Source organism: Rattus rattus, chromosome 5 (assembly GCF_011064425.1).
Source record: "Rattus rattus isolate New Zealand chromosome 5, Rrattus_CSIRO_v1, whole genome shotgun sequence".
Taxonomy (NCBI): Eukaryota; Metazoa; Chordata; class Mammalia; order Rodentia; family Muridae; genus Rattus; species Rattus rattus.
Window position 1 is genome coordinate 97,780,009 of NC_046158.1, and position 12,788 is coordinate 97,792,796.

The following is a 12,788-nucleotide window of genomic DNA, read 5'->3' on the forward strand; positions in this document are numbered from 1 at the left end:
CACTGTAGGAAAGAAAGGACTGCACACAAACACATAGAATATATGTAAACAGATCCCAAAGTGGATGTGGTGGTGAATATCTACACTCCTAGCACTTGGGAGGTGGAGACTGAGGGAGCACTTCAGAGTCTTGACTATGTAACTGGTTTGAAGCTAGCCTGGGTGCTCGCTTCGGCAGCACATATACTAAAATTGAAGCTAGCCTGGGATACAAGACTATCTAAAAAAATAGATTCCTATATCTAACAGAAAGGTGTCCCTCTACTCCCAGGCAAAGAAACATGTTAAAAATTTCAAGATAGGCTGTTGTCAAATAAAGAGAAACAGCTACTAGGTTTTATTACCTGACTGTTAAAGAACTTGAGGGTTTACAGCACTTAGATGAGCAACATTTACTAGGGCATCACACACAGATCCTGGCATCCATACGTATGGCAAGTACTTTCCTCAAACCTTATGTGGCACGACCTTTATATTTTTGGCTTCCTATGATTGAATATTCAGTTCTGTGTGATAAGGACCTCTGTCAAACCTTGTTAGAACATCAACATATTTATGGGGTGTGGGAGGGAGCAGGTCTTAAAATTCTTTACAGGATCAAGTGGGATTGTAAAATGCATCACAGCATTCCTTTATAAACAAAGCATATTCTGAAAGAAATGTATCTTTTAAAGTTTTTATTAGCATATATATACACTGGGTTTTATGTTCTTTTCATATACATATATACACACTATACTTGGATCATATTCACATCCCCTCCCCCATCCTATTCCAAAAAGTTACTTTTCCCATAGCTCCCCTTTGCTTTCATATCTTTCGTGTGTGTGTGTGTGTGTGTGTGTGTGTGTGACCCAGTAAGCTTCTTTAGGGCTGTTTACCTTGACAGAAGAAAATGTCTTTCTGCCCCATTGACCATCTCCTCAGGGAACTAAGCCTCTGATACCGTGTGAGCCACACATAAATGTAATTTAAAAGAAAAAGAAATACCTAATTTAGAAATAAAAAAGGAAGAGACAGCAAGCTACTTGAGCAATTAAAGGAGCTGAGCTACCAGCCTGACAATCTTAGTTCAATCCTCTGGACTCGAAGTGCAGGACAGAACTGACGTCTGCTCGTTGTCCTCTGACTTCGACATGTACTAATATTTTATTTTTAAAGGAAATGTTTGCCACAAAATATTTACTGGACACACACATAAATATCTTAACACAAACCTACTGTCCACCTTAATCTGACTCAAGCTCAACAACTTAATTTTCTATAGAAAGTCCCATCTAAAACGGCAAATCCGGAAGTTAAGAAAAAGTTATTAGATGAGAGATGTAGTAAGTAGAAGAGCCTTAACATACTGTGTCTGAGGCCCTAGTAACATACACATGATGGCATAAGTTTTTAAACTTTGATAAAGTATGTTAATGTTAAGTTACATATGTGTTTTAAAAATCCACAGTCGAGCATGGTAGGCCACTAAGCACTCAGGAAGCTGAGGTAGAATTGCTACATTGGAGGCCAGTCGAGGCTACAGAGAAAGATCCTGTCTCAAGAATTATTCAATGTATTATGAATTTATTAAGTCCCGGTCTGTGAGGCTGGAGAGATGGCTCAGCAGGTAAGTACACTTACTGCTATTTCAGAGACCTAGGGTTCAGTTTCCAATACCCTTAACTGCCAATAATTCCAGTTCCAGGGGAGGGATCTGACAGCTTCTGCAGGCCAAACAGGAGTGTGGTGCACATCTTTAATCTCAAAATCTAGGAGGCAAAGGCAGGTAGATCTCTGTGCAAGGCCAGCCTGGTCCACATAACCTTTCAAAGTGGGGATTACAAATGAGACCCTACCTAAAAACAACAGCAAAAAGATACAAATTGTTTATTGTGCAATGCATTCTATTTCTTAACTGTTACTTATTACATATATATTTGTTGTTTTGTTCCAGACAGGGTTTCTCTGTGTAGGCCTAGCTGTCCTAGAACTCACTCTGTAGATCAGGCTGGCCTTGAATTGAAAGATCGCCTACTTCTGCCTCCAGAGTGTTGGGGTTAAAAGCATGCACCGCCACCATCCAATGTACATATCTATTTTACATAAACAAAAATGATGTCTTGGTGACATTCTTCTTTAATTCTAGCAGAGGAAGCAGAGGAATGTAGATCTGTATAACTTTAAGGCTACCCTGGTCTACATAGAAAGTTCCAGGACAGCCAAAGCTATAGAGAGAGACCTTGTCTCAAAACAAATAAACAAGTATTTATAAGTATCCATATAACTGGCACGTAGAAGTACCATCTCTATTAACTCCATTTCTTTATCCAGGCCATCTGTTCATTCTGTTCGTCAGTGGACACAAGGGACACTGCATGCTAATTAGTTATTAGTAGTGAAATACATTTTCAGAAATAAGCATTATGGAATCAACATACTAAAATATATTTAAAGTAATACAGTCACGTGCTGCAGGATCTTTGATCATTCTATGAACCCCAAGATTGTGTTGTTTCCTGAAAAACAAAACAGTTTCTAGTTGTGGTATGGCCCAGCACGCGCGCGCACACACCTTTGTTCCCGCTGGCTGGAATAAAGCATACAGACACACCCTTAATACACACCTTTAATCCCAAACCAAGGTAAAGTTAGAAGTATAGAAGGAAGCACCCATGTTTGAAAATGATATCTGACTGAGTGGCTGACAAGGTGACGAATTGGAGAAAGACTTGACAGAATAGAATATACCCTACTCTAATGAGGAGAGAAAAAGGAAGCTACTTAAGGGGCAGTGCAGAGAGAAAAGAAGATGTAGTTTTACAGACAGGTTGAAGAAAGAACAAGCTAAACACAGGTCAAGACAGAAGGAGCCAGAAGATTAGAACATATTGCCATAACATAAGTTAGTATGAGGCCAAGCAGAGCAACTCAGAAGCTGAGAAGCCAAACTGAATCAGTCAGCATGATGAGCCAGAAGAGCTGAGCTGACCAGCTGGGGTTCAGAAAGAACTAGAAAGGGTGAGCTTATTCAGCAGCAAGTCTCAGAGGCTGAGAACATTCTAGATCTAGGTAAGACTATATACACGCTGGAAGCTTCCCGAACTAGGCCTAGGTTAGCAGATGGATGCAGTAAGCCTTGGAGAAGACAGCTACATCAGGCAAATAAAAGTTATTACAGGGGCTGGAGAGATGGCTCAGTGGTTAAGAGCACTGACTGCTCTTCCAGAGGTTCTGAGTTCAAATCCCAGCAACCACATGGTGGCTCACAACCATCTGTAATGAGATCTGATGCCCTCTTCTGGTGTGTCTGAAGACAGCTACAGTGTACCTATATATAAATAAATAAATCTTTAAAAAAAGTTATTACGGTCACAGCTTATTATGAAAAGGAAAAACACTGACTCCCCAAAGCAGGAGTGGGCTGATGAGCTGGGGAAAGAATAGGCTTGAAGGCATATTCTCAAACAATGTGATGAGCACAGATAGAGGGACATGCTCTTAGGAACTTTAGGGAGGCCTCACATCCATAACACAGCTAAGGATTGCCTTACACTTGTGATCTTCCTTCCTGTATTTCAAGTGTTGGGATCACAGGCATCACCAGATCTGACAGCCCTCTCTTCTTAATATTTAATATTATTTAAAAAGTTAAAGACCAAGAGGGTATGGTGGCACATGCCTTTAATCCCAGTACTCTGGTGGGGCAGGAAGATCCTTGTGAGATCTAGGACAGCTAGAAATACATAGTGAGACCCTGCCTCAAAACCAAAATACCCCCCACCCCGCCACCAAAGAAAAAAAAGAAAAGACCAATGGGAACTAGAGAGATGGATCATGGATAAGTGTTAAGAGAGCTTCCAGCTTTTGTAGAGGTTAGTTCCCAGCACCCAACAACTGCCTATAATTCCAGCTCTACTGAATCTCATGCCCTCTTCTGGCCTCCATGAGCAACAGCCCACATGTTCCAAACCATACACACACACACACACACACACACACACACACACACACACACACAGAGAGAGAGAGAGAGAGAGAGAGAGAGAGAGAGAAAGAGAGAGAAGAGACCTTAAGGAAAGAAGAAGGAAGAAATGACCAGAGCACCTCGGGTGTTGAAGGAAGTTCTGTACGCTACCTTGCTTGTTGCTTGTTCTATTTTCCTGGTCAGACTGAGGAGGAGTCTTTTCCTTCAGAACCCTCAGCAGTGAGTTTAAACGAGAATGCATCAGCATTATCTTCTCTTTCAGCTGAGGAGAGACACAGATTGAGGACATCTTATACTCAACCCTTGATTTGCTGCTTATAATGTTACCAGACTTAAAATAAAACAAATCTAAAAACAAAACAAAACCAAACACACTTAAAAATTGCCTGTATTAAGGGAATGGATATAGCTTAGTTCTAGGACAGCCTGGTCTACATAGTTAATTGAGACAAGTAACAAATACATAGTAAAAATCCTATCTCCGAAAGGGAAACCCAAAATGAAAATGCTGTGTACGTAAGTAACTATACAACCAGGTTTACCTCTGCAATCTTTTCTGGTAAAGGTACATTGTGAATATCCATCTCAGATGTATTTACTATGGCCTTTGTTTTTAACAGATAGCTAGAGAGAAAATATAGAGAGAAAAATTAGTACCATTACCAATGGACCAAACTTGCCCTCTAAAATATCTGTTGAGCAAAACCTTCCTTATGGCTTGAAGCAGCATGGTGTATTTTACTGGAAAAAAAATATCAATTAAAACCACAAACTCTGCCTGAACCTTTGCCATTCTCAGTAACAAAACTGTCTCAGGAAAAACTAAAGACAATCCAGAATGAGATGCAGCCTTGACGCCATCACTTTGAAGGAATGGCAGGTGGGCCTCTGGGAATTGAAGGCTGGCCAGGACTAGATGGGGAGTTCCAGGTCAGCCAGGGATATTAGAGACCCTGTCTCAAAACAAAACAAAACACAAAAGGAGAAGAAGGAAAAAAAATAAGAGGATGCTTTTTAATGCTTATTTTTCTTTTTAAATATAATTCTAAATAACAATAACTTAGGGGGAAAAAAGAAGCCAGGCATTATGATTTTTGTCTTTAATTCATCAGGGTTCTCTAGAGAAAAAGAATTTACAGAATCAATAATGTCTCTTTACATATACATTGTAATTTTATACCAGCCAGGCAAAAGAGCAAGACCCCACTCAAAGCAAACAAGCAAAAAAACAACAAACAAACAAACAAACAAACAAAGACATGAAAAGGAAGTAGAAATTTACAGTATGTTTGTTATTTAAGTATAATGCCAGGACACTGTTGGAATAACAGGAAAGCCAAGTGGCCACTAATGGTCTCAGAGTTAAAGGCGACTTTCTTATAAATGTTGTTTTGGCTTACATAAATCACTACAAACATCTAAGTACATTAAAATATGTTAGTATTACATTATTGTTTGTTTGTTTTTCAAAACAGCATTTCCCTTTGTAGTCTTGGCAATCTGGAACTCACTCTGTGGACTGGGCTAGCTTTGAACTCAGAGAGCCACCTGCCCCTGCCTCCTGAGTGCTGAAATTAATGGCATGTGCCACCATGTCTGGCTAAGTAATCTTAACTTCTGAGCCATTTCTCCATTCTTTCAGTTTCTTGTAATAAAATATCTTAGATGAAATGTTTAATTAGTAAGGAAGATTATCTGTGAACACAGAAACTGTGTACTGGAAAAACCTGTTTTTAGTTGTGGTGTGGCTCAGCCCTGGCACACACCTTTAATCCGAGAGCTGTTTATTGTAAGCAAAGTCTGAGTAAAGTAACTGCAGATCAAGAGGTGCAGCAAGCAACCATTGACAGGAAGCGACATAGGAAAACCCAGAGTCAGAGCAGGGTCAGCAGGACAGACAGAGAGAACAGGAGTGGTGGCTCACTCTGTTAACCCTAGCACCAGACACAGTTTGAGACAGTGAGTTTGAGGCCAGCCTGGTCTAAAAGCAAGCCCAAGCAGCCAGGGCTATTACACAAAGAAACCCTATCTTGAAAAACAAAAAACCCAATAAAACAAGAAAAAAAATTGAGAGAAAGCAACCTAAGCACTGGCATTTGTCTTTCTGCTTCCTGGCTGCTGATACAGCATGACCAGCATCTCCTCCATGGACTTCCCACTGTGATGGACGGTGCCTTCAAACTGAGCCACAGAAGCCCTCCTTTCCTGAGCTTGCTTTTGTCAGGTATTTTGTCTTTCATGAAACAAGTAACCAACACAGGCCTTATTTCAAACTCCTAGGGTAGAAAATCTGATTGGCTTCCTTGGGATGGAGATATATATATATATATATATATATATATATATATATATATATATATGTATAATCTCCAAGTTATCTATATTGACACTATTTTGCAAAAGCATATGTTCCAGAATTTTCCTTAATGAAAGAACATTCTTAAATTAATCCATATTAAGACACAGTACAATAAACCATCTAAAATAATATTTATTTAAAAATTATATTTTATCCCTATGCAGGTATATATTATAATAAATAGTGCCTGACCTTTTGTATCTTCTTTGGTTATAAACACCTGGACTTTCCTAGCATCTTTTAAAAACCTTATTTAATAAGTAATGTCTCTACTCACCACAGCATTTTATCACAAGAAAGGCAGAAATGGCCTCTCAAGGCAGCCAGAGCAGCACGGGTAGAATATAAATGGAAACCAACAGGAGTCCCACAGGAGTTACAGAATAAAAGGTTGTATGTGCTGGTGGGAAAGGAAAGAAGCAGAATATAAAATAATGAAAAGCTAAAAGAGAAATAAAAATAACTACCCTCATCAGGTATAGTGTTGGTATCTGTTACTCTAACACCCAGAAGCACAGGCAGGAGGAACTCAAGTTCAACGACCTGATGGACTTCATCAAGTTCACTGGCTCCCAAGGACAGCCTGGGCCATATAAGACTCTTGTTTGAAAGAAACAAAAACAAAGAACATAATTTTTGACCAAAAACAAACTAAAAACTTTTTTTTTGGTTCTTTTTTTCGGAGCTGGGGACCGAACCCAGGGCCTTGCGTTTGCTAGGCAAGCGCTCTACCGCTGAGCTAAATCCCCAACCCTAAAAACTTTTAAAACAAAACAATACAATCCTCAAAACTAATTTTGGTACTGTCTCTGACCACTTGTGTAATTCATGGCTCCCTACCTAATAAAGAAATTTACTACTGTCCTTAAGATGTTTTGGGTTTTTTACTCCCTTATAGTCAGTTAGCATCATATAGCTTGCTAGGCCACTGGATCATGAACACCAAAGGACTTAAGGCAGTTACTTCCAATATATATTGAAAATACAATTGTTTCTCCATTTCATTATATAGAATAAGGTCGATTAGGTTTTAATTTGTATTCATTATAAAAGTCTGTCAGTCTGGAAGACAACAGGACATAATATCAGGCAGTGGAGTGGAATAAAGATTTTTCTTCACTGTCACTCATTCCTTAAGTGCTGGGATTAAAGGCACCACCATGCCTGGCCAAAACTTTAAGTACCAATAGACTGTAATCCAAAAAAACTTTTTGAAATAATTTACAATAAGTGTTGTGCCACATACAATACAATCTAACAATCAATTACTGAGTTCAAAGATAGTAAAGAATGTATCTCAAGACCTCAAGTTTACTGGTGAAAACGACCATTTACCTCAGTTAGGATACACACAAGCAGAACCACACAGTGGGGAAGTCAGGGCTGCACTAACAGCAGGGAAAGGTGCCTACAACCAAGCTTGACAGTGTGATCCTGGGTCTGGACTCCTCAAAGGTGTCCTCTCACCCTCATACGTGTACCTTGGCATGTGACTACACAATACACGCACTAAATAAATAAAGGTAATAAAACTATTTTTAGATTATAATGTGGAACAGAAATCTCATTCTCTTCTTTTAACTTGTATGCATTTTTGAAGTATTTATTATAGATCAACTCTAGCACCTCATACAAGATAAGCAAACATAGTACTTCTAAGCTATAGCACATCTCCAAATGTATGATTAAGTTTTTGTTTGTTTTTCTCAGACAGGGTTCCTTTGTGAACCCTTGGCTGTCCTGGAACTAGCTCTGTAGACCAGGCTGCCCTTGAACTCAGAGACCCTCTGCCTCCCTAGGGCTGTGTTAAAAGTCGTGTCCTACCACCACCAGGCTTATAATTACAGTTTTTAATCAGGCTTTTTAAAAAGATTTTGGGTGTAGGTTCTGATGCTTGTGATCCAACACTTGTTGGCAGAAGCAGAACTGTAAGGTCAAGGCAAGACCATTACTACCAATATCAAAAGTAAAAGAATTTGTGATGTAACTAGATCAAAAGTGTCACTTCAGGGCCAGTGAAATGACCAGTGGGGAAAGGCACTTGCTACCAACCCTGAGACACGGAGCTAAATCCTTCCATCCAGCATGGTGAAGGCAAGACTGCTTCCGGTTACCTCCGGGCCTACATATGCATGCTCCCATCGCATACGCAGACATATTCACACAAAAAAGTTTTCAATGTAGGAGGATCACAAGCTTTAGGCCAGCTTAGGTGACATAGTGAGTTCCTGGCTAGTGAGGGTATTGAGTGAGAGAGCCTGTCTCAACCCCTACCCCTAAATGCTTCTGAAATACTGTATGAATTCAAAGTATTCTCAATTCAACAATGTCCACATCCTAATGGTCCATTACAGCTGGTAGTGGTTACAGTACTGGACACATGTGACCATCTACATCAATTCTGAGTACTTCTGCCTCTTGCTCCAAACAACTTCAATAGAAACAGGCCACTCCTTCCTGGTCCCCTTTGAGAGAAGGAATTCCTATAAGGATAGGAATGTGTCTTTAGTTTGGCAAAGTTGAATGGAGGTATGGCTACAACTTAGCTTGGCCTCACTCTAAGCCTGAGTTCACTGAGTACTTTATTGCTATAGGAAAAACATTAACAAACAAAGATGCAGAGTTTTCTATGGATTACTACAGAATTAGTCTTGTCGTGATTTATATTATGTTTATATATTTACATTATAAGCTCCACGTTAAATTAAATAGTCCTAGTTATCTCACAGACCTTAAGACCTACCCCCAACTTTAACTTTCATTAAAGCCAGGTTAATATGACTGAAACGGGTAAAGAGTTTATCTTTCAAACATACTGTATGGAGAGAGTAAACATGCCACAACACAAAGTTTCTTTCTTGTTTACAACAGTTATGTACTCTTGACCATCATTAAATCCGGAACAATACAGATCCACCTCAGGAATTCTCCACACGTACCTGGATTTGAGAGAACCTTCTATGCCAACCAAAAGGGGCTCTAACAAAACGACGTTGTTTGTGACTCCTGGAAGACAAACCGGTTTTGAAAAACAAATACCTCCCACCAGATTCATCGGACCATAAAAGTTAACCAAGTGGGGGCTCTGCCAAAGGCGCTGGCTTAGCTCAGGCTAGGTTCTGTGTTTGAAGCCCAACTCTGGAAAACAAAACCAGGCCTCACTCCCCGCTCGGGTACTAAGCTACATCCCTCATCTGGCTCTAGTCTGCCTTCCTCAGATGCAACCCTCGCCTCACTCACTGGAAAAGGCCAGGGCGCCGAGGAACTTCGATAGGTCCCAGGCGAGGTGCACAGTGTCGCCGAGCACCGCGTAGCAACTCGCGCAATGAAACACCGCACATCTCTCTGGCTTCAACCACGCAGGCAGCCGCAGGTCGACAGGTGACGCCTTCACCTCAGACCCGGAAGACCCGAGAGGGGAGAACCCTTCCACCACCTGAGTGTCCCACTCCATGGAGGAAGAAAAAGGTGTATCACAAGAGCCACTACAGGACTGGGTCTCAACGACAGGGAGACGGCGCGGCGAGAGAGTCGCCATTTTTCGAAACCCGCGCCTGTTTCACGCACGTCCCAGGTCCCGCCCAACTGTTTTGCTGTGCCTTCATTGGACAATATTCCTGTAAGACACGCCCACAATACCCAGTGTCTGCCTATTAGGTTTGCGGAGTAGCTGTCTTCAGCCAGTCATGCTACTGGCCCTCATAGGAAACCCCACTCTCGAGGCAGTTCAACCAATGGGCGTACAGCATTCGTCATTTAAACTGAGTATAAAAGTCTGCTTGTCAACGTATTGGGTGGCGCCAGTTTTGAACCGTGCTGTTTTGAGTCGTGTGGCTGTTTTTCTGGGTATCACCGTGATTGCAGAACGTGATGACCGTCCCCTCTGCAGAGGAGCTGGACTCCTTCAAGTACAGCGACCTGCAAAATTTAGCCAAAAGACTGGGCCTCCGGGCTAACCTGAGGGTACGGTGCTGACTGGCGGGGCGGGCGGTTGCGGGCGCTTAGAAGAGGCTCGGGGTTTAGGGAACAGGGCACGAAGTGACTGAGAGGGAGTCCCCGAGGAACGCTGTTTTGGGCGAGTAGGTAGGTTTTGTTCACAGTGACTGGAATTTGTTAAATGAAAGAAAAGCCATGTCTGTTACTTTATTTGGAGGCTTTTCTCAAGAACTCATAAAGGCCTCTTAATGGAAATCCTGGTACCAGATGGGAAACGAAGGCTCATAGGATGTGATCAATGTAATTTTAATTTCTATTCCAGTTATTAGGCAGTTAAAGAAAAACTACTTCAAACTACTACTTACTGTTCAGTAAACCGTGCCAGTACCTTCACTCTCATGAGCTTATAATGCTTGTCCACCAAGATCTACTATGATCATCGATACAGTAATCACTATTGTGATGGTGGTCGTTTTCAAAACCAAAAAGGTCTTTGAATCCCGAGTTTGCAAGGTACTCAGAGAAAATGTGGTGATTCATTGTGAAAATAGGCTTGCTATATTGGAGCTGAGATTTCCCACATGTATATGCCAGAGATTTGTACAGCAAACTGATATTTTCACTAAATGTCTAATCAGTTGTCACAAGTGTTTTTAAATACTTTAAACAGAATAATGAGGCCATAGATAATACGTTTTACCTGGCTGAATGGCGGTGAAGAGCACTTGGAAGTGTTTCTGAGTTTAGTACTTAATGACTCCCCAACTTAGTGAATAAAGCTTAGTCTTTCAGGTTTTTACTATCTGGATAGATTCTCCTCCTCCTCGTCGTCCTCCTCGTCCTCCTTCTCCTCCTCTTTCCCCCCTCCTCCTCTTCCTTCCCTTCTTCCTTCTCCTCCTCTTCCTTTTTGTGAAACAAAGTCTCATTGTACTGCCCAGGCTATCCTGGAAAATAGCGTGTAGTTTAGAGTAGCCTGAAACTCCCCCTCCTCCTCTGGCCTGACTAATTGTTTATCAACTACACCTATTGCCTCTAAGCATATTTGCATCTCAGGTGATCACCACCATCTTACCTGAGCAGCCTATCCTACCTCAATTGCGTAGTTTGGGTTTTGCTTCACAGACCCTGATTTCTAGCTTACTTGGTTTATAAACTCTTTTTCCCACTAGTCCACTGGGAGCTTCCAGCAGAAGACTTGTCTGCTTTGCTCACCAGTCTTTAGCTCCTAGAACAGTGCCCTGCACAATGTAAGAACAGTTTATTCAGTCGATGAATTAATGCTAATGAATAACACTTGTACTTCTAGTCAACTTGAGCTTCTCCCCATTTTATTTGACCTGCTAAATGTCTTCATTTGCTTGTACCTCAGAGCCTCACTTCTCAGTACTGCATCCTCGGTGAGATGGTATGTTAGGAAACCATATCCTAGTCAGGCAGTGAGGTGGCTCATTGGACAAAGGTGTTTGATAGCCAAGCCTGGTATTTTGACCCACATACATAGTGGAAGAAGAGAATTAACTGTGCAAAATTGTCCTCTAAACTCCACACCTGCAGGGTGGCACACTCATGCACAGTTGCATGCGTGTGTGCGCATGCAGACACACACACACACACACTCACACTCACACTCACATAATAAGTAAATAAGAATTTGCATCTAGCTGGGCATGGTGGCACAGGCCTTTAATCCTAGCACTAGGGAAAGAAGGCAGACACAGGTGGATCTCTGTGATTTTGAAGCCAATCTGGTCTACATAGTGAGTTCCAGAACCACCAGGGTCACAAAGTGAGATAGGATTTGGGTTAGGTCCATTGTAGTAAATGAGAGCCATTTTATTAACAAAGTGAGATACAGTTTTGAAACAAGCAAACAAAAGAAAGAGAAAGAAAAGAAATCGTTTGTAATTTTGGTAAGCCTTACCTATAATCCCAGCATTGGGGAGGCAGAGACAGGAGGATTGTGAATTGAAGGCCCTATGTCAAACAAACAACATGGCATATGGTTCAGCTTGTCAACCCTGAACTAAACCCTAGATTAGGTAGATCTCTGAGTGTGAGGCCAGCCTGGTCCACAGAGTGAGTCATAGACCAGTCAACTCTATATGGTGAAACCCTGTCTTTAAAAGAGAGATCCAGATGACTTATTTGAGAGGGAACTTTGGGTTAGATCCATTGTAGTAAATGAGAGCCGTTTTGTTAACAGTTGTCTCCATGCAGAGGAGTCCAGTACAGTTGAAGCTGTGGCTTGGGCCCACCCTGTACTTAAAGTACAGAGCAGATTTCACACTGGCCATTCACTTCTGGCAAATGATAAATTGTATGAGAAGGAGAGGCAAGCTCTGAGGCTGAGCCTGTCTTAAGTGTGTGGAATTGGACATACAAGAAACATGGACTGAGTAACAATAGGCTTTTTCTCTCCCTCAGTGATGCAGATACAGGCCAGATTACACCAGATTAAAAGTAGACAAAGGCAGATTTATCAGGAGGCAGATTTCAGGTGGGCTCGCTGATCTCACAGTGGAG

At 41.4% G+C, this 12,788-nt stretch overlaps 2 protein-coding genes across 2 annotated transcripts in view; one reads left to right on the forward strand and one right to left on the reverse strand.

Annotated features, from left to right (window-relative positions):
* Positions 1-651: 651 nt before the first annotated feature.
* Oip5 (Opa interacting protein 5) lies at positions 652-9,905 on the reverse strand. The gene is made up of 6 exons (XM_032903972.1): positions 9,570-9,905; positions 9,269-9,335; positions 6,607-6,729; positions 4,513-4,594; positions 4,121-4,232; positions 652-2,501 (listed from the first exon to the last, which is right to left on the reverse strand). The coding sequence occupies exons 1-6, from the start codon at positions 9,865-9,867 to the stop codon at positions 2,470-2,472; spliced, it is 714 nt and encodes a 237-aa protein (XP_032759863.1). The 5' UTR covers positions 9,868-9,905; the 3' UTR covers positions 652-2,469.
* The window catches only part of Nusap1 (nucleolar and spindle associated protein 1), a 30,424-nt gene continuing 27,470 nt past the window's right edge, over positions 9,835-12,788 (forward strand). Inside the window, exon 1 of the mRNA XM_032903973.1 lies at positions 9,835-10,292. Within this exon, the coding sequence (XP_032759864.1) occupies positions 10,200-10,292 (93 nt within the window). The 5' untranslated portion in view covers positions 9,835-10,199. The remainder of the gene's footprint in view (positions 10,293-12,788) is intronic.

Excerpts from the sequence above, each read along its gene's own strand:
- Oip5 (XM_032903972.1), bottom strand. The coding sequence starts at position 9,867 with ATGGCGACTCTCTCGCCGCGCCGTCTCCCTGTCGTTGAGACCCAGTCC. Across the intron at positions 9,336-9,569 it reads CGGCGCCCTGGCCTTTTCCA|GAGTCACAAACAACGTCGTT; the intron begins GTGAGTGAGGCG and ends TTTGTCTTCCAG. Across the intron at positions 6,730-9,268 it reads GAAGGTTCTCTCAAATCCAG|CACATACAACCTTTTATTCT; the intron begins GTACGTGTGGAG and ends CTTTCCCACCAG.